We start from the raw sequence: 21,497 nt of genomic DNA on the forward strand, positions 1-21,497 counted from the left end.
TAAAGAATTAACCTGTTTCCATGTAACCTAACCATAGCCCAGACAAAGGTCAAAAATATTTAAAAGAATAGAAAAAAATCCAACACCTAACAAGGTAAAATTCACTAGGTCTGGAATCTGATTTTTAAAACTACCAGGTATGCAAAGAGATAGGAAAATACAACCTGTAATGAAGAGAAAAATCAGCCAATCAAAAATTCAGAAATTACACAGATGATAGAATTAGTAGATAGAGACATTAAAGCAATTATAAATTATAAATTCTGTATGTTCAAGAAGCAAGAGGAAGCTTGAACATGTTAAATAGAGCCGTGGAAGATACAAATAAAACCCAAGTCAGACTTCCAGAGATGAAAACTACAGTGTCTGAGATTTAAAAAAAAAAAAAAACTCTAGATGTGATAAACAGCAGATTAGAAATTACAGAAGAAAAAATTAGTGAACTTAAAGATATAACAATGGAAACTATCCAAAATGAAATCAGAGAAAAAAGACTTTAAAAAAAACTGGTAATTTACTCAAAATTGATCTTATAATTCAATGCAGAATTTCAGCGTGCTTTTTGGAGACATTAACAAACATCCTAAAATGTGTATGGAAATGCAAAGGACCTAGAGTAGCCAAAACAATTTTTAAAAAGAAGAACAGCCGGGCGCGGTGGCTCAAGCCTGTAATCCCAGCACTTTGGGAGGCCGAGACGGGCGGATCACGAGGTCAGGAGATCGAGACCATCCTGGCTAACCCGGTGAAACCCCGTCTCTACTAAAAAAATACAAAAAACTAGCCGGGCGAGGTGGCGGGCGCCTGTAGTCCCAGCTACTCGGGAGGCTGAGGCAGGAGAATGGCGTGAACCCGGGAGGCGGAGCTTGCAGTGAGCAGAGATCCGGCCACTGCACTCCAGCCTGGGCGACAGAGCGAGGACTCCGTCTCAAAAAAAAAAAAAAAAAAAAAAGAAGAACAAAGTTGGATATCTGCCTAATTTCAGAAATTGCCATAAAGTCACAACAATCAAGACAATGTGGTACTGGTACAGCATAGAGATCACTGGAACAGAATAAAAAGTTCAGAAATAAACCCTTACTTTTATGGTCAGTTGAGTTTTGACAGTTCGGTCAGATGGCTGCTAATAAGCATCATCCTAAATAAAAAGGAATAGCCTACTGATAAGTGCTCCAAAATGGCTGAACCTCAAAAACATCATGCTAAGTGAATGCAAGCCAGACACAGAAGACCATGTATGGCTACATTTACATGAAATTCCCCCCAAAAAGCAAATCCTTTAGAGACAGAAAGCAAATCAGAGGTTACCTGGGACTAGGGGTGAGAGCAAGGATTGACTACAAACAGGTACAAGGGAATTTGGAAAATGATTAGATGTCTAAACTGGATTGTGGTAATGGCGGCACAACTCTATAAATTTACTAAAAATCATTGCATTATGCAGTTACAGTGTGTCAATTTCATGTCGTGTAGATTATGTCTGAATAAAGCTTAAAAAGGGGAAGGAGGAGGGGAAGAGTGGCTAACAAAACTTTCTCATTATTTTTTATTTTCACACGTGACTTCTTTTTTTTTTCTTTTCTTTTTTTTTTTTTTTTTTTTGACAGTCTTGCTCTGTCACCCAGGCTGGTGTACAGTGGCACGATCTCGTCTCACTGCAACCTCTGCCTCCCAGGTTCAAGCCATTTTCATGCCTCAGGCTCCCAAGTAGCTGAGATAACAGGCGTTTTTGTATTTTTAGTAGCGACAGGGTTTCTCATGTTGGCCAGGCTGGTCTCAAATTCCTGACCTCGGGTGATCCACCCACCTCGGCCTCCCAAAGTGCTGGGATTACAGACATGAGCCACCGCACCTGGCCACACATGGCTTTCTCTTAGCTATTTTTTCCCTTTTCAAGTTTAATTTACGGCCAGGCGCGGTGGCTCATGCCTGTAATCCCAGCACTTTGGGAGGCCGAGGCAGGTGGATCACCTGAGGTCAGGAGTTCGAGACCAGCCTGGCCAACATGGTGAAACCCCATCTCCTCTGAAAATACAAAAATTAGCCAGGCGCGATGGCAGGCGCCTGTAATCCCAGCTACTCAGGAGGCTGAGGCAGGAGAATTGCTTGAACCTAGGAGGCGGAGGTTGCAGTGAGCCAAGATCATGCCACTGCACTCCAGACTAGGTGACAGAGCAAGACTCTATCTCGGCGGGGGGGAGGGGAGTTTAATTTACTACACAAGTAATTCATCATGTATGTTCATACATATTTTTACACTTAAAAATTCATATAAGCAAAAAAGAACAGAAACAGATCATATACAATCCTCCTGCACAAATCAACATCTTAGTGAATGGAAAGCATTATTCCAGATTTACATTTATTTATCTATTGGTTTATGCTGAGATTTCTTGACCTAGTTTAAGATACTAAATTTTTTCCATGCTCTGTTGAATATATTTGTAAATATGTTGCCTGACACAAAACAAGGCAAATAAGAAAGTTATTTGTAAATATATTGTGACAGATCGTTTCGGGTTTTTTCATTTATGGAGTTAATAAATTTATAGTATATCAACATAAATTAATTTGTGTCAATTTACAGGAATGGTTCCCCAAGGTGAGGCCAACTTTGCTCCATCTCTAAGCCCTGGGAGCTCCATGGTGCCGATGCCAATCCCTCCTCCTCAGAGCTCTCTGCTCCAGCAAACTCCGCCTGCCTCCGGGTATCAGTCACCAGACATGAAGGCCTGGCAGCAAGGAGCAATAGGAAACAAGTAAGGGGGCAGTTTTTATATATGAGCATCCTTGATACTGTGATAAATCCCTGATACTGATAAATGCTACAATGGTTGAACCTCAGGAACATTATGCAAAGTGAAAGAAGGCCGGACACAAAAGGCCGCATATGGTTACATTTATATGACGTTTCCCCGTTTATATGTGGAGACAGAAAGCAGCACATAAGAACAGCCATGTTTTCATGGGCTGATTGTATTCATAGGCTAAGTAGAAGATTATTGGCTACTTCCATTTGCATAATGGAAGGAACTAAATTTTATATTATCAGCAAAGAAAAATGATTTTTAAATCTTATAAGTATCAAGTCACTTCTAAGGCAAATTTGTGTGCCAACAGTACAGAAAAGAGATCTAGTGTCCCCAACCTTTCCATCCTAACCTGAGCACACGTGCAGAATATGATGAGCTCACAGCAGTAACAGCTTCCCTGGGACAGACATAGAAATGGGTACTTTTAAAAAAGTTTTTCTTTATAAGAACACTTTAAAATCTTATAAATCTGAAACCAAGAATGGCAAATGTCAGAATTCAATAGAGCTGAGTAGTGGGCACACAAGTTTCACTTTTCCCGGTGTATTTAAAGACTTTATAACAATAACAAAAGTTTTTAAGGCTTACTCCTTTTTGAATCTCTAGATTTTTAGTGACCTTGACTTACCCATCTTGCTTAGAATTATCTCACTAAAGTCTTTTTTTTTTTTCCAAATCCTGGCTGCTGAACTTTTCACACATCACTTTGAGTTTTATAAGGATTTTAATTTGGTTGTGTCTTAGCTCTAATGACAGGGAAGCTGTCTGATCTGACAACATAATAAGTAAGGCAGTTAAAGTTGAAAACACAAGACTATATTCTTCTAAAGTTCATTGAAAGGTGAGAGAAAATCTTCATGTTAGAGAACTGTGTAAGTCTCAATGAAGACCATGTATAAATTAGGTAGAAATGGAACCGTATCTGGAATATAAGAGGAATTTAGTCTTCTAATGTATTCCAATCCCAACTTCCTAAACTCGCTCTGGATTTTGTGGCCCATCATTATAATCACTACCTTACAGGCACTCTGACTCCCTTGCCCAGCTCTCCCTCTGTTGTACTTATGCCTGGCAAAATTCTCCCTAATGAAATCCAACTAAACTCTTACTTTGTTCCTCCACCTAATCATCGAAATATGGCTTGGGGAAAAAAAAACAGTCATGCTGACATGTCTCAATAACCTATTTCTCTGCTCCCCTTTACAGTTAAAATTCCTTAAAAGATGATACTCTATCCACTTCCCCTACTCCTACTCCTTGTTGAACTAATCAGGCTTTCATTCCTATCATTCCACAAAAAAGTGTCCTTGTCAAGATAGTTAAATGTCCTCTTCAGTGCCAAAAGCAATGCTCATCAGTAGCATTTGACATATTTGAGCATTATTCTTTCTTGAAGCTCTTCATTTGGTTTCTAGAACAACTCTCTCAAGAAAAGTGACTCTCCTCCTATCACTTAGTCTCCTTTAGGATCTTTCTCATTTCCATGACCTCCATTTGAGGGCCCCAGAGTTGATTCTAGGACCTCTTCCCCATACCCACTCCCTCCTTTGGTTACATCACCCATCTTACTATTGTCAATGCCTATTTCTATATTTGACTCCCAAATTTAAACCTCCAGTGCAGATGGCTTTCCTGAACACCATACTGTATATCCAGCTGCCCAACCAATATCTCCACTTACAAATCTAATAGGCATCTCAAACTTAAGATGATGAAAACTAAAGTGATATTTTCACCAGACCTGCTCCTCTGGGTTACTTTTTCCCATTTCAGTAAATGACAACTCCATGTTCCACTTGTCCAGAAGAAAAGTCTTTCTCTTTCTCGCATCCCACATCCAACACATCAGCAAATCATGTCAGCTTCTTAATACCTCTCTCTTCTTACCAATTCCACTTGTGCACCTTAGTGCAAGCCACAATCATCTTTTCCCTGGGCCATTCCAGTAGCTTCCTCTCCTGCTTCCACCCTTGTTGCACCATCATTTAATCTCCACATGGTAGCCAGAGCCATGCTTTTAAAACGTAAGGCAAAGTATGTCAGTCCTTTACACACAACTCATCCAGTAGCACCCCATCTTACTCAAAATACAGAATAGGGCCCGTAAAACCCCATATCATCTTGTTCCTGGATACCTCTCTGATCCCATCTGTTATTCTCACTGCTTGCTCTGCCACACTGGCTTCCTTTTATCCTTCTGCTCCTCAGATGTGCTAAGTACACTGCAAACTCAGGATGTTTGCATTTTTTAATCTCTCTGCTGGAATGTTCTTCCCTCAGTGGCCACATGGTTTGTGTCTCACACTTCAAGTCTTTCCTTAAATGTCACTTTATTAGAAACAGACGTTAAATGTCACCTTATTACACTTTCCTGGCCATCATTTATGAAATAATAGCATTTTCTACCCCTGGCGCCTCCTTTCCATTCTTTTTTTTTTTTTTTCGTAGTGATTAACACTTGACATACTGTGCGATAGTCTATTTATTTGTGATTTTTCTTCTCCATCTAGAATATGAGCATCATAAGAGCAAGAACTATATTTTGTATTACTTCTGTGTCTCCATCATCTGGAATAGGGAGGCCCTTTATCTACATCTGTTGAATAAATGAGTGCAAATACTCCCTAAGTCAATGTCTTGGATTCAGATTCAAATATGGATGTAGGTTTTTGTTGTATTTTAGTAGTTTTTGCAAACTTTGACTTTCCAGATCATTTGGGAAAGAAAACAGTTACCATCAACTCTTGAAACACTCACACTTGTTCATTTGGTTCATATGCAGAAGTTTATTAGTCAACATAAGCATTGTGTATTAGCGTATATCACCTGGAGACGGTGACCGCTCACTATCTCTGTCACACAACCCAAGATACCATGAGGAACACTGAAAACCCCTGCTACCAATTAACGAAGAATCTAGTTGGTGAGGGGGCAGGTCAGAGAGAATCAAAACATGAAACGGTCAGAGAACCATTAAGTAGAATGATGTAATAGAGTTCAGAGGTAGTGCAATGTAATTCTTTTTCATTATCTCTCTGGTGGCAAGAGAAAGAAATGGTTAAACGTGTGTGTCCTGGAACTGGGTAGTGCTTCTGTGTAAGGCTGGTTGATGGGAGAATCCCATTGCGTATTAGCATTTTAAAGGATAAGAGTCCTGTTGTTTAACCTTTTGTTTCTCAGACTTATTAGACCAGGGACTCCCCTGCTTGTTAATACCTGTAATATCTGTGGAACCCACTCTGGGTCAGAGTATTCATCCTCCTCTTTTTCCCATCATTTAGTGACTACCAAAGACCTAGTGCTACCCTGAGAAAACTGTGATAGCTGCTACAAAGCAGACAGGAAAGCAGAGTGAGGAAGAGGGCCTGTGAGTGTTGGACTTTAGGTGCCAGTGAACCCAGATGTCTTTCTAGGACCTGGGACGGTGGTTGCAGCTGCAGAAGAGCTTGGTCTTCTTCCCTTAATGGAAGATGCCAAAATGGAACTATTGGCAGGAGCAATTTGAAAGAACTTAAACTAATATACAGTCCCAAATATTAATTTGAAAGGATATTAAGCCCTAAATTTTTTTCCATAAGTATGACATCGTTGCAGTCCTTGAAGCTTCCACATGCATTAACTTACATAGCTTTGCTCCTCCACAGTGGTGACTTACGTATCAATTGACAAATGAGTACTGTCTTAGGCAGAAATGTTCTCATTAGAAAATAGGCATAGAGGCTGGACGCGGTGGCTCATGCCTGTAATCCCAGCACTTTGGGAGGCCGAGGCAGGTGGATCACCTGAGGTCAGGAGTTTGAGACCAGCCTGACCAACATGGTAAAACCCACCTCTACTAAAAAAAAAAAAAAAATACAAAATTAACTGGGTGTAGTGCTGCATGCCTGTAATCCTAGCTACTTGGGAGGCTGAGGCAGGAGAATCGCTTGAACCCGGGAGGCGGAGGTTACGGTGAGCTAAGATTGCGCCATTGCACTCCAGCCTGGGCAACAAGAGTAAAACTCCGTCTCTGAAAACAAAAGGCAATAGACATAAATTAATAGGCTTTTTTCTCACCTTTAGTTGTAGGAACACTGCCCCACAAGCATACACACTGTGCAGACATCAATGGTCCACAGGTGTATTATTGACTATTTCCTAGGCATATAATTTTCTGTGGGCATCTGTGTTTTATAATTACTTGGGGGAAAATTCTGTACTTTTCTTCAGACATAATAAATAGGCTGCTTCTTGGCCTGTCAATGCAGTATGATTACCTTAGTCTACTAGAAACTGTAAATGTCAGTATATCCTTCTTAACACTAAGAGCTGGCAAGGAATAGATAAACTATTGATGGGGAAAATTATTTTTAAAATCATATTCTATAGAATTAACATTAAAATAGGTGGAATTTTACCAGCAGTTTATTGTTAACAATTAATATATAATCATAAAATATTTGGTGTTTATAGAACTTAGGAAAGACAGAATTAATATCATTATCCTTTAGATTTGTATATCTGTATCACTGAAAATTTTCAGGGTTCAAATACAAAGTGTCAAGTTGAATTTACGTGGAGTTTATTGCTTACTATTCTACTTCCTAATAGAGACTGATTTTACAGTTGAGATCTTTGGCATAACAACAGTCCAGAACTTGGCCGTGAAGAAGGAAGTCAATAAAACAGGCTCTCTGAAAAACATAAGTGCTTACGTATTTTTCTTCCTAGAAAAGACATGAAGCTATGTTCAGGCCTGGTAAGACCTTGGAAGTCTTTAAAAGGATTGAATTTGCCACCTAAAAACATTTAGTTATATACATCTGGTTTCCTCTTAATTTGTAGCATATTGAAAGCGACCACAAGCTAAAACATTGAGAAGTGACAATAAGCTAGGATATTGAATAAAGGCTCTCAAATTTTAGTGTGCCTGAGTAGTTAAAGATGGATCTTTCTATACGCACCCCTGGAAAATGTGATTCACCAGGGTTTGAGTAAAACCTGGGAGTCTTGATTGTCCATGAGTCCCAGGGTATTCTCTTGTAGATTTTCTCTGCACTACACTTCAAAAAATTTATGCCACTTCACTGGCACAGATACAATAAAACCAATTAGTAGGAAACAATCTGAACTGCACCATTTGACAGCACCAAATAATAACCCATGCCATACTTCATTTATTCATCAGGTATTTACTGAGTGCCTGCTATATGTCACATGTTAATAGAGACAAGAAATAAGTGGAAAATGATACCATCATTCCCCTGAAGTATTAAGTCTAAGAGGCTATACAAGCAAATACAATATAAGGATGCTGTCTTTGAATCATTCATTCCTGTGCTAATTCATTCAGTGAACATTTGTTGAAGATCCATATATATATATGCCAGACACTTTGCTCAAATAGGACATTCTCTGTTTAGATAGGTAAATGTCAGTTACCTAGAAGATTTACTTACATGGAAAACTTCCTTTCTTAATTATTTACATGATTGCAGCCTATCATCTCTGATATTATGCCAGATAATTGTTACTTAAAATGAGTTCTTTTCAGTTATTTAATCCCTTTTGTAGACTTCAGAATGTATCTGAATTATATTAATTTTTATATATTTTAAGAAGATACAGTCATACTTGCAATTTACGGATGTAACGTATTTTATTTGGAAACAGGATCTAGTCACATTATCCCTTGTTCATGATCAGTGGATGTAATCTGGATTGTTTTTGAGTTTACAGTGTGTTCAGTCAAGCTGTCCAGAACCAGCCCACACCTGCACAGCCAGGAGTATACAACAACATGAGCATCACCGTTTCCATGGCAGGTGGAAATACGAATGTTCAGAACATGAACCCAATGATGGCCCAGATGCAGATGAGCTCTTTGCAGATGCCAGGAATGAACACTGTGTGCCCTGAGCAGGTAAGTGGCACAGCTGGCACACTTGCCACACTACATCACAGTTCATTATTCTGAGGAAAATCAGGTATGTTGACAGTTACTCATCAGAAACAGCCACACTTCTTTATTTATTCTTTCCCACTAACTTTTAATAATTACTGGCTCTTAAGATATACAATGAAAATTTTTGACAGACTTTTTTTTTTTTTTTTTTTGAGATGGGGTCTCACTTTGTCACCCAAGCTGGAGTACAGTGGTTCAATTACAGCTCACTGCAGCCTTGACTGCCCAGACTCAAGGGATCCTCCTACCTCAGACTCATAAGTAGCTGGGACTGCAGGCACATGCCACCCTGTCCAACTAACTTTTTTACTATTTGCAGAAACAAGGTCTCACTATGTTGCCCAGGCTGGTCTTGAACTCCTGGGCTCAAGCGATCCTCTTATCCCAACCTCCCAAAGTGCTGGGATTACAGGTGTGAGCCACTACTCCTGGGCCTTGACAGACTTTATAAATAAGATTTTAGTTTCATGAGATTTTTAGTTTTTTAGATTTATTAAACAGTACATGGTGGCTCCCAGCACTTTAGGAGGCCAAGGCAGATGGATCACAAGGTCAGGAGTTTGAGACCAGCCTGGCCAACACGGTGAAACCCCATCTCTACTAAAAAAAAAAAAATACAAAAATTAGCTGTGCATGGTGGCATGCACCTGTAATTCCAGGTACTCGGGAGGCTGAGGCATGAGAATTGCTTGAACCCGGGAGGCAGAGATGCAGTGGGCTGAGATTGCGCCACTGCACTCCAGCCTGGGCAACAGAGCAAGACTCTTGTCTCAAACAAAAAAAAAACAAACAAAAAAACAGTACATGTAATATATTGTCTTGGAATATTCCTTTATATCTTGAACACATTTTCTTCATTTCTACCTTTTTTAATTCAGTAAGCATTTATTCAGTACTTACTGTGTACAAAGATAGCCTTGTACATGCATATGTACAAGTTGGAGAAGACACAACATGAACAAAGGGTCATTTTAATCATAGGACAAAACAAGTGTGTTAAGAGATGGGTCATACGTGTTTCTGTCAGATGAGGAGTGTATGCACAGTTGACTACTGAGGGCTTAAAAGAAAAAAGCCCTGATCAAAAAAGCCATTATGAAAAAGTTGCCTAAACAGAATAGAAAAAAAAACATTCAAGATTGGTTATCACAGCATGACCTAGGCAGGATAGGGGTTGAAAGCCTAATTAATGTTAAGGGGATATTTGTGTTATATTTAGAGAAGTAATGTGGTAAGCTTTTTGGATATGTTTCATGCCATCTAAGTGTGTGGAATTTATCCTGGAGCCTCTTACAGATTTTTAGAAGAGAATGACTAAATTCAAAACGATATTTAAGATTATTGGAATAACTCCCTATAGTTGCTATTCTTGTTATTCGTATCGGTAACCACATAGTACACCATAGTAAGTAGGCTGTTACCATGCAGCCATCATTTATAGCAAATCATAAAAATATATAAACACTGATTACCCTTTTAATCTTCAAGTGATATAATATACACCTCTATACATGAGGTGATGTAATATATGTATGTATAGAGGTATAATATAATGTATAGAGGGGTATATAATGTATAGCACCTCATTATAGTTTATTTCTATTTTGTCCCTCCTGTGCTACTGTCATCATACATATTATATCTATATATGTTCTATTCCCTGCAGTTTATTTTTTCTTTAGTCAATTATAAATTATAAATTTATAAATTCTACTTACAAATTTATAAATTAATTATAAACTATAATTGACTAAAGAAAATTTAAATAAAACCTTTTTTTATATTTACCCACATAGTCACCACTTTCAATTTTCTGCGTTCCTTTTTGTAGTTCTAAGTTTCCATTTGGTATTATTTTCCTTCTGCCTGAGGGTCTTGCTTTAACTTTTTTTTTTTTTTTTTTGAGATGGAGTCTCGCTCTTTAGCCCAGGCTGGAGTGCAGGGGTGTGATCTCAGCTCACTGCAACCTCCACCTCCCAGGTTCAACCGATTCTCCTGCCTCAGCCTCCCAAGTAGCTGGGACTACAGGTGCCCGCCATCACGCCTGGCTAATTTTTTTGTGTGTATTTTTAGTAGAGAGGGGTTTCACTGTGTTAGCCAGGATGGTCTCAATCTCCTGACATCATGTTCCGCCTGCCTCGGCCTCCCAAAGTGCTAGGATTACAGGTGTGAGCCACCGCGCCCGGCCTTGCTTTAACATTTTTATAGTGCAGGCCTGCAGCTAATGAGCTTTTCTATGTCTGAAAAAGTCTTTCACCTTCATCTTTGAATGTTCTTTTCCCTAAACTCTAGCTTGGCAGTTTCAGCTTTCAGTACTTTAAAGATGTTGGTCCACTACAGTATTGCTGATGAGACATCTGCTGTCATTTTGTCTTTGTTCTTCCATATATGATTGATGTTTTTCCCTGTCTAGCTGATTTTTAAGATTTTTCTCTCCCCCACTGGTTCTAAGTAATTTGCTTATGATATGCTTTGGTGTATTTTGTTCATATTTCTTATTCTTGGGGTTCATTGAGCTTCTTGATTCATGACCATATAATTTTCACTAAATTTTGGAAAAAATTTTTGTTGTCATTTTTTGGTTTTTTGTGGTTTTTTTGAGACAGAGTCTCACTCCATCACCCAGGCTGGAGTGCAGTGGCGCAGTCTCCACTCACTGCAACCTCCACCTCCTGGGTTCAAGCAGTTCTCCTGCCTTAGCGTTCTGAGTAGCTGGGACTACAGGGGTGCACCACCACACCCAGCTAATTTTTATATTTTTAGTAGAGATGGGACTTTGCCATGTTGGCCAGACTGGTCTCAAACCCCTGACCCAAGATGATCCACCCACCTCGGCCTCCCAAAGTGCTGGGATTATAGGCATGAGCCATCACACCCAGCCAAATTTTGGAAAATATTGATGATTATTTCTTCAAATAATTTTTGTCACCATCCTCACTCCTCTCCTTCAGAGACTTCAATTGCATGTATAATAGGACACTTGAAATTGTCTCACATTCACTGATTCTCTAGGTTTGGGGGGCTTTGGGGCAGTGGGATGAGGTTCAGTTATTTTTTTCTTTGATTTTAGAACATTTATATTACTGTAGCTTCAGGTCCACTAATTTTTTCTTTTGCAATATCTAATCTGATTATCCAGTGTATTTTTCATCTCAGACACAGCAGTTTTCATATGTAGCAGTCATATTTGGATCCTTCTTATATCTTCCATATCTCCAACATATTTTTCATATCTGTTCAGTCTTTCCTCTTGTTTCTTAAACAAGTGGAATATGGTTGTTACAGTAAATGCCCTGATATTCCTCACCTATCAGTTCTATTATCAGCATCATTTTTGAATTGATTTCAGTTGACTTTCCTTTTCATTATGCATCATATTTTTCTGCCTCTTTGCATGCCTGGTAATTTTTTATTGGATGCCAGACGAATTTTACCTTGTTTATATTCCTACAAATACTCTTGAGCTTTGTTCTAGGAAATGGTTAGATTACTTGGAAAATTTGATCCTTGCTTTTTTGTTTACTGTGACCAAAGCAGTATTTTTTCTAGGACTAATTTTAACCTTACCACCAAGGTAAAGCTATTCTAATATGCTACATGATACTACATGAATTATGATGTTTTCCACTCTGGGGGGTGAAATCAGGGCCTATTCCCAGCGCTGTGGGGACTTCGGGAATTGTTCCGTGTCATCTATTCAGGTGATTCTTTCCCCTGCCTCTATAAGCTGATTAGTACTGAGCTACAGACTTGAGAGCCACTGCAGATCTATTCCAGAACTCTCTCTGATATTCTGCTCTGAGGATTCTAGCTGCATCCCCTTAACTCAGGGAGCCTGCCAGCCGCTGCCTGGGTTCCCTTTCTCCATGATACAGCCGGAAGTACGCTCCAGGCAATAGGCTGGGCAGTTGCCACAGTAGGGACTGCTGATCACTGTCCTTCATTGCCTTTGTCTAATGTCTTAAGTGCCTTTGTTTCACATATTTTATCTGTTTTTTTAGCTGATTGAGGCAGGAGGATAAGTCTGATCCCTGTTACTAAATCTTGACCAAAGTGTGAGTCTATCACTAATTAACATACGTATGTGTGAATTAACTTTTTATTAAAGTATCATATATAAGAATATAGAGAAAAGTGTACAACTCAATGGATTTTCACAAAGTGAACACACCTGAGTACCACTCAGATCAAGAAACAGAATGTCATCAGTACTCCAGAGGTTCTCCTTGTGTCCCTTACACACTCTCCACCCCGACATGGAGAACTACTATCCTGACTTGTAACAACACAGTTAATTGCTAAGCTTTTCATTTTTGCTGTGCTGCTCTTACTTTTCTTTCAGTGAGATTGTTTTTCATTGAAGAATTTGGTTTTCAGCTTAAACAACTAGCTTGTAATTTGATCTTATATTTATCTTTAATAGATAAACGATCCCGCACTGAGACACACAGGCCTCTACTGCAACCAGCTCTCATCTACTGACCTTCTCAAAACAGAAGCAGATGGAACCCAGGTCAGTAAGGAAATTCTAAGCCCAGAGCTGTCAAATGTACTCTAGATACACAGAGGATTGTGTAGCATCATTAAGAGCCTGACCTTGGGAGTCAGACCTGGATGTGAGTCCTGGCTCTGTTCTTAGCCGTGTCGTCCTGGGCATGTTATGGAGCTTTCCTGAGCTGCTGTATAACCACAGAACTAACATGACACCTGCTTATAGGATTGTTGAGAGGATTCAATGAGATCAGTTCAGATGGTTTAACTCAGTGCTTAGGATAAAGTGATCACAAATGATGGCCACTAATTGTTATTTTGTAAATAAGCACAGTGCTAAAAACTCATCTGTAATCAGAGTACCTCAGAAGATCTCAGTAAATTCAGACAAAACAGAGTGCCTGCTGTATACTTCACCTCCTAAGAAGTATGTTTCAAAACAGCATAAACAGCAAGGGTGGCCACTTTCCTATATTAACCTAATTTAGAAATTTTGGAGGAAGGGCTTAATTCACTTTTGTAACTTTGGTTGAACTTTAGAACTTTAGTCTCTGTCTCTCTCTCTCTCTCTTTTTTTTTTTTTTTTTTTTTTTTTGAGACGGAGTTTCGCTCTTTTGCCCAGGCTGGAGTGAAGTGGCGTGATGTTGGCTCACTGCAACCTCTGCCTCCTGGGTTCAATTGATTCTCCTGCCTCAGCCTCCCAAGTAGCTGGGATTATAGGCACCCGCCACCATGCCCGGCTAATTTTTTGTATTTTCAGTAGAGACGGGTTTTCACCATTTTGACCCGGCTGGTCTCGAATTCCTGACCTAAGGTGATCCACCACGCCAGGCCGAACTTTAGTCTCTTAATAAACATTTTTAACACAGGGATTATGCCACAGATGGCAATAGGAAGACACATAATATATGTTCCGTCAGCATTAGGTGAACTGTGGGGAGAAGTGAGGAAAGGAAATTTCATTTGTGAAATGCTTGTAGTTTGCCAGGCACTGTGCTATGCACTGTATGCATTATCTCATTTAAGCCTCACTGTAACCCTATGAACGAGGTAGCATTCCTTTTCTTCACAGATGAAGAAACTGAACATGAAGAGATTTAACTACATGTACCATTCACAGTGCTAGAAAGAGGAAGAGCTGAGGTTCAAACCCAGGTGTTTCTACTGCCAGAGTGCACACTGTTTCTGCCATACCAGTTAGGGACTCCTGAAAGATAAAACACATCAATATATGCACATAAACTGTCATTTAACCAAAGAAGGCAAATTATTAAATTTGTTACAAGTAATGAAGCATAAGCATTCAAAGAAAGGAGAAATTGCTGAGATGGTCAGAAGAGCATTTTTGCAAGAGATAGAGCTGAACTGAGCCTTGAAGGACAGTTACCAAGGCAAAGAGAAGGAAAAGGATATGGTAATTGTTGGAGGCTGGTGCAGACGTAGATTGAGAAGTAGAAGGAACTGGAAGTAGAGGCCACAGAAACAGGGAAATAGTAATATCTTAGCATAGTCCTGGGAAACCAAATCAACTACAGGTAAAGGGTTTATCATAACTATTCGTAGGAATTAAAATTGGTAAAGTGGCTTGGGGAAAATTTCCAGAGGCCTTGAATGCTAAACTAAGGGATTTGGATTCAACCCTATGGACAGAAGAGTCATCCCTGAAAGGGAACATCGATAGAAGTCCTAGCGTAGACTTCATCTTGGGAAGAAGGTGAAGGAAGATGTATTGGCCAGTTGAGAAGGACAAAGATTAGAAGACTGGGTTCACAGGCTAAGCATTAGGAAATAGGACCTGAGTCCTCTCAAGGTAAAGAGAAGGCATTTTGGCCGGGTGCGGTGGCTCACACCTGTAATCCCAGCACTTTGGAAGGCTGAGGCAGGCAAATCATTTGAGGTCAGGAGTTTGAGACCAGCCTGGCCAACATAGAGAAACCCTGTGTAAAAATACAAAAATCAGCCAGGCTTGGGGGTGGGCACCTGCAGTCCCAGCTATTCAGGAAGTTGAGGCAGGAGAATCGCTTGAACCCGCAGGCAGAGGTTGCAGTGAGCCGAGATCACACCACTGCACTCCAGCCTGGGTGACAGAGGGAGACTTCGACTCAAAAAAAAAAAAAGAAAAGAAAAAGAAGAGAGAAGGCATTTTAAGATCTGGGAACTGGGCGCGGTGGCTCATGCCTGTAATCCTAGCACACTTTGGGAGGCCGAGGCAGGCAGATCACAAGGTCAGGAGATCGAGACCATCCTGGCTAACATGGTGAAACCCCATCTCTACTAAAAATACAAAAAAAATTAGCCAGGTGTGGTGGCGGGCACCTGTAGTCCCAGCTACTCGGAGGCTGAGGCAGGAGAATGGCGTGAACCCGGGAAGCGGAGCTGGAAGTGAGCCTAGATTGTGCCACTGCACTCCAGCCTGGGCGACAGAGCGAGACTCCGTCTCACAAAAAAAAAGATCGAGGAATGAAGAGTCTTCATTCACCAGGTGTTTGTGAAAGCCTCAAACCCACAGAGACATTACTGGGCAGCTTGACAAATTAGTTACACCCAAACGACCATGTTTTAAAGTTCCAAAGCCCTGCCCTGAAACAGTATTTCAACTGAAGTAAAAATTATACCAGAAAATCTTCAGAGGTTAGGACTCAGCTTTCCCATCAATCTTCTCACCTGGGAGAACTGAAGCTTCTTTTGTGTCACACTTTGCCTATCAGAGAAGTCATGACAAATATTAAGAAGTCCTTTGTGGACTGGTCTAAGACACCCCCTTTTAAGCAATAGTTTAAAGTGGCTGAAATGGGTTTTAGAGTTTGTTTAGTCTTTTCAGTTTTCTCTAATTTCAATAATACACTTTTTTTTTTTTTTTTTTTTTTTTTTTTGAGATGGAGTCTTGCTTTGTCGTTGCCCAGGCTGGAATGCTGTGGCGCGATCTTGGCTCACTGCAATCTCCGCCTCCCAGGTTCAAGTGATTCTCCAGCCTCAGCCTCCCAAGTAGCTAGAATTACAAGCGTCTGCCACCACACCCAGCTAATTTTTTTATATTTTTAGTAGAGACGGGATTTCACCATGTTGGTCAGACTGGTCTTGAACACCTGACCTCAGGTGATCTACCCACCTCGGCCTCCCAGAGTGCTGGGATTACAGGCGTGAGCCACCGTGCCCGGCCAGTACACTTTTTTAATTTATTTGAGACAAGGTCTTACTCTGTTGCCCAGGCTAGAGTGCAGTGGCACCTTCACAGCTCACCGCAGCCCCAATCTCCCAGGCTCAAGTGATCCCCCCACCTCAGCCTCCGCAGCAGCTGGGACTACAGGCACACACTACCACGCCCAGCTAATTTTTTTTAATTTTTTGTAGAGATGGGTCTCACTATGTTGCCCAGGCTGGTCTCAAACTGCTGGCCTCAAGTGATCCTCCTGCCTCAGCCTCCCAAAGTGCTAGAATTAGAGGCATGAGCCTCCATGCCCACCCTAGACTATGTTTTTAAAAGTTGTATTTTTAAAGAAGCAGAACTTTCTAGTTTGTTTCATCCTGCCTTTATCAAGAACTTTTTAAGAATTTGGGTACAAAAACACCTTATGCTCTGCCCCAGTGTTTCATATGTAGAAACATAAACATGAAATTTTATCTGTTGACTTTTTTTAAAATCAATGCCTAAAAAAGAACTATAGTTTGTGATCATGTGAAGTTTCAGTGGTAGAATTTTCTTTCTGTTGTGGCCAGTCATGAAATCTCTACTTGCTCCAGTGTTTTTGTATTTACCAGACAGCAGCTGGGGAGTGAGTTAGACAGAAATATAAAGACAGATGTACAGAAAGGGAGAAGAAAAAGATGAGGAGAAGAGGACTGGAGGAGTAATGGGACTAGCTGTACTGCAGAACTGGGATAGAATGGGGAGGAGGTAAGGCAGGAGGGAACAAGAAGAGAACCCAAAGAACAGAGGAGTGGGAAGAGGGATGGCAGGAGGAGGTAAGACAGGAGAGAACAGGAAGAGAACCCAGAGAACAGAAGAGCGGGAAGAGGACTGGCAGGAGGATCATTGACCTAGGAAGAGAGGAAGGCCTGGTGAAGCTCTAGAAGGAAAGAGTCAGAATGAGACGTTACAGACCACAAAGGCAGGGTGAGGGCACAGAGGCAGCTGGAGAGCAGACTGGGTGCGTTGGTGTGTTATAGACACAGGAGAAAGAGCCCAGAGGAGGCAGTAACAAATGGGAGCATATAGGGACTAGAAGCCACATTTGGGAAACTAGGGAAAGGGGAAGAGAAGGAGAGAAAAGCAGTGCAAATCTAACTAGAGATTTGATTCCTTAGGCACTAGGAAAGCTCAGCTTGGGGGCTGTCTGAGAGGGAGGAAAGTGGAGCTATAAATGGATTAAGAGGATAGGAGACCAGGGGACAGACTGATGTCCAAATTTGATGCATACGACATTTGACATTTGGCTAATGAAGGTTGATGGAAAACAACTTTTATTCAATTAGGATAGAAAAGTTTTCAAAAAAAGCTGAGTGTAACTAGCATGAATTAGTGATAAATGACCAAAAAAAAAAAAAAAATACACCACTAATCTAAACTACTTTATGACCTATCAAACAGGAGACACAAGTTTATCAAAAAGTTTGAGACACTTAGATGCCTTAGAAGGCATCTCCATTCCTGGTCTGGAACATTCACAAGTGTGGTATTAGCCTTAATCAGTTCTACGAACAACTTTTTAATAAGGCTGGTTGGTAAAGACTAACTTCTGGCTTTGTCTTCCCAATAGAATATGCTAGAACTGTGCAACTTTAGACATTTTTAAGGAATAAGTGTATTGTTACTGAAAGTAGTGAAGGGAAAATTCACACTGTTCTCAAGGCTAGTAGACATACTGTTATTTTTAGCTCATGTGTTTAAATGGATTGTCTGTCGGGAAAAAAGTCAAATATAAAATTGTTCTAATGATAATTTGCTGTTATTCTAAAGCCAATATGTGAAAGAGCTATGTAATAGTATATTTAAATACTAAAAAACCTTTGGACATTAACCTTAGATGCTGATGTCCTATTGAGTTGTGGTTTCGTTTTGCTAATACTGGTTGAAAGCCCTTAATTTTTCAGTGACGTCATAAAGATTTTTTATCCTACTGAAATCATCCATAGAATGGTTTTAAACCAGTTTTCTAAATATCACGTATTTTTTAAAACCTATCACTGGATACCCAGACTCTGAAACTGGGCTTCTCCCAATCTTGGCAACATTAGCAATGATACTCACTTTCAGTATTGATGGCAACCCTATAGGAGGTGTGACCATTCCAATTTTGATTTTATTTTTAAAGTGTGAACTTTCCAGAACCCTGAGCAAAATGAGTGCAGCGATTTTCTTTTTGTAGGACAAGAAGACAGAAGAGTTCTTCTCTGTGGTGACTACAGACTAGAGGAATGCTCTAGTGAGTTTCCACTTCAAGTAGTACCCACTCATAAGCCGGGGGGGCAGACCCTTCTGTCTAAACACATCTTTTATTTGTGTTCCAGCAGGTGCAACAGGTTCAGGTGTTTGCTGACGTCCAGTGTACAGTGAATCTGGTAGGCGGGGACCCTTACCTGAACCAGCCTGGTCCACTGGGAACTCAAAAGCCCACGTCAGGACCACAGACCCCCCAGGCCCAGCAGAAGAGCCTCCTTCAGCAGCTACTGACTGAATAACCACTTTTAAAGGAATGTGAAATTTAAATAATAGACATACAGAGATATACAAATATATTATATATTTTTCTGAGATTTTTGATATCTCAATCTGCAGCCATTCTTCAGGTCGTAGCATTTGGAGCAAAAAAAAAAAAAAACAAAAAAAAAAACAGGAGTTTGCTTTTGTCGGGCGATTGAAAGATGTTTTTGTTTCTTTCTTTGTAAAGGCCTTGGATATTGAAAAATACCAAGGCAGAACAGTTGGACAATCTATTTCTTGAGCCAAATTTAATTATTCTTATTTTTATAATCAGTCATTGGCTTCTTATCTGGATGAAGGCTTTTGGAGGAGAACCAAAACGACAAGTTCCAAGAAGAAGATGAAGCTCCACCTCCGCCGCTCAGTCCCAGCCCTGCCCAGGAAGAAGGGCCCGTGGGGCTTTGCCTGTGCCCGTCCACCAAAGGCTGTCACGTGTCTCGAAATCAGCAGCCCTCCCCATCCCAATCCCAGGCAGCTTGTGTGTACAATCAGCTTCTCTAGCAACTCTGTATCTGTTGGCTTCAAGAGAATATTTTGCCTCCACATATGTACCCCTTCTCCTTTTTTTAAAGATGGATTTAAACCAAGATGCCTCCAGGAAAGAGGGCGAAATGAGTATATTCACAGAGGAATCCAAAAAATACAGTTTGGGGGAAAATGCAATAATTTTTGATGAGATGGGTGAAGGACAAGAAGTGAGTTCTGTCAATTATTGTAGATACAATATTCTGATTAAATCTGGAAAAATAAAAGGCAGCCTGTTTTTTCTGCTTTTATTGTATTAACAGCTGAGGTAGGCTAAAGTTATTTAAAATAAAATTAAATTTATGATCCAAGTAGCTTATTTTTCCCTTTAAATCTCATTGTAAATATATTTGATTTCTTGTAGAAATTGATTTCCTTCTGTTTAATTTTATGCTTTTGTTATACTCTTGATTTTTCTAAATTTGTGTGTGAAATATAACATTGATTGAATTGCAGTTACATTTGGTTAGTAATATTTCATTATTTTAATAACTGTGATGCCATGTATGGATTTACTTTGGGGTTCAAATCAAAATGTCACTGCCAGAAAGAGCTGTTCCAGCTGATCTAGAGCATACTGCCCTAGAGTGTCCCTGGGATCATCTGAACAGAAGTGCACAGGCTACTTGTACAGAGAAAAAATTAATACTCAAAGGAAATCTTCATTTTTTAGATTGACTTTGGGAATTTGAATTTTCATCAGTGCAAATATAAATTTCTCTATCCTGCTCTGAGGCTAATTGGTACCATATTTTTCCTTTGTGTCTTGTCACTCTGCCACATCCCATCTCATCCTGGCCTCTGAGTCAAGAACCCAGTGAACTGACTTTCTAGTTCTAGAAGTTCCGCTGCAAAGCCAGGAAAGCTTGAGAAAGGTATTGTGGAAGAAGCAAAGGTAGACCCCCATCACTGACCTTTGTCTGCATCCCTGGGCCTGTGAATGATGACAGCACCTGACATTCTGCACCAGCTACCTCTGCCTCCATGGCAGAGAAAAGGCCATAAGAACAGTGGAAGAGGAGCATGGACTCAGACTTCAAGGAAGAAGCCATTTCCCCAGGTCCTTCCTTCTGCATCTCACCACCCCTAGTTACAAATAACTCCACTGAACAGCATCTATTCAGAAACTATACCGAATAAAAAGATTGGTGGAAGGGCTCATGTGGTTAGCAACTATGAAACAGAAACAGGACACTCAGTTACAAACATTATCTCCTTTAGTTTTTCAGAAAATGCATCCCTGATTTCATTCATTTCCAGCTTGAAAGCCAGCCATATTACTCTAGTCCCTACCAAACTGCTCTAGGAGGTCATTTCCATTTTGTTGGTGATATTTAGACGCGCAGACTGCAGGAAGTTCACCTTTAACTTCAGCATTCCAGATGAAGTTTCCTGACTCAGTGCTTTTGCATAAGGAACTAGAAAAAAAAAAGTGGTAAGGAAAATTGGAGATGCTAACATCCTCCCCCATCCCAACTGCACCTTAAAATATGCATGTCACCTTCAAGGTTTTATAATTGCACTGTTTGTTTTATGTATGTACAGATTAAAATTATTGCTACATTTGAGGAAAATAAAATTGCTTGCTTCTATGTAATTCCTGTCATTCCACAGGAAATTCACTTTTCCAGCTACTGAATAGAATTTGTTTAACAACCTCATGGGTTGCCTCTTCATTTACAGGGAAGAAATGAAATGTATATTCTGCAGAAGTCGCCAAAGCCCAAATTAACTAGAGTATTATAAAAGGTTAATAAAGCATCCCTGAAGCCAAAGATCCTCAAAGTCATCCTAATTTGAGCTAGACCATTGAAATTTGAGAAGGTCGAACTGAAGTCATGATAGCAGGCCTTGAGGGGTTCTAACTGCGAACTGAAGTCATGATAGCAGGCCTTGAGGGGTTCTAACTGTGACATTGTCTGATGATTAAAGACTTCTAGGCCTGCTGTTTCTTAACTCAGAAGATCTGGTCCAGGCAACACTTCATGGCCATAGATGCCATGTCTCTATCAATTATTGTTTT

General features: G+C 40.1%; 1 protein-coding gene across 9 annotated transcripts in view; it reads left to right on the forward strand.

Moving 5' to 3' along the window:
- The window catches only part of NCOA1 (nuclear receptor coactivator 1), a 276,492-nt gene extending 255,426 nt beyond the window's left edge, over positions 1-21,066 (forward strand). For 6 of the 9 annotated variants that reach the window (XM_073022819.1, XM_073022822.1, XM_073022821.1 and 3 more), the window contains 4 exons: positions 2,588-2,759; positions 8,532-8,715; positions 13,181-13,270; positions 18,757-21,066. In XM_073022819.1, the coding sequence (XP_072878920.1) occupies positions 2,588-2,759; positions 8,532-8,715; positions 13,181-13,270; positions 18,757-18,927 (617 nt within the window). In that variant the 3' untranslated portion in view covers positions 18,928-21,066. Of the gene's footprint in view, positions 1-2,587; positions 2,760-8,531; positions 8,716-13,180; positions 13,271-18,614; positions 18,672-18,756 lie in introns of all 9 variants that reach the window. The other 3 variants (XM_073022825.1, XM_073022824.1, XM_073022823.1) reach the window with 3 other exon arrangements.
- Positions 21,067-21,497: the final 431 nt, after the last annotated feature.

The sequence above is a fragment of the Chlorocebus sabaeus genome, chromosome 14 (genome assembly GCF_047675955.1).
Source record: "Chlorocebus sabaeus isolate Y175 chromosome 14, mChlSab1.0.hap1, whole genome shotgun sequence".
NCBI lineage: Eukaryota > Metazoa > Chordata > Mammalia > Primates > Cercopithecidae > Chlorocebus > Chlorocebus sabaeus.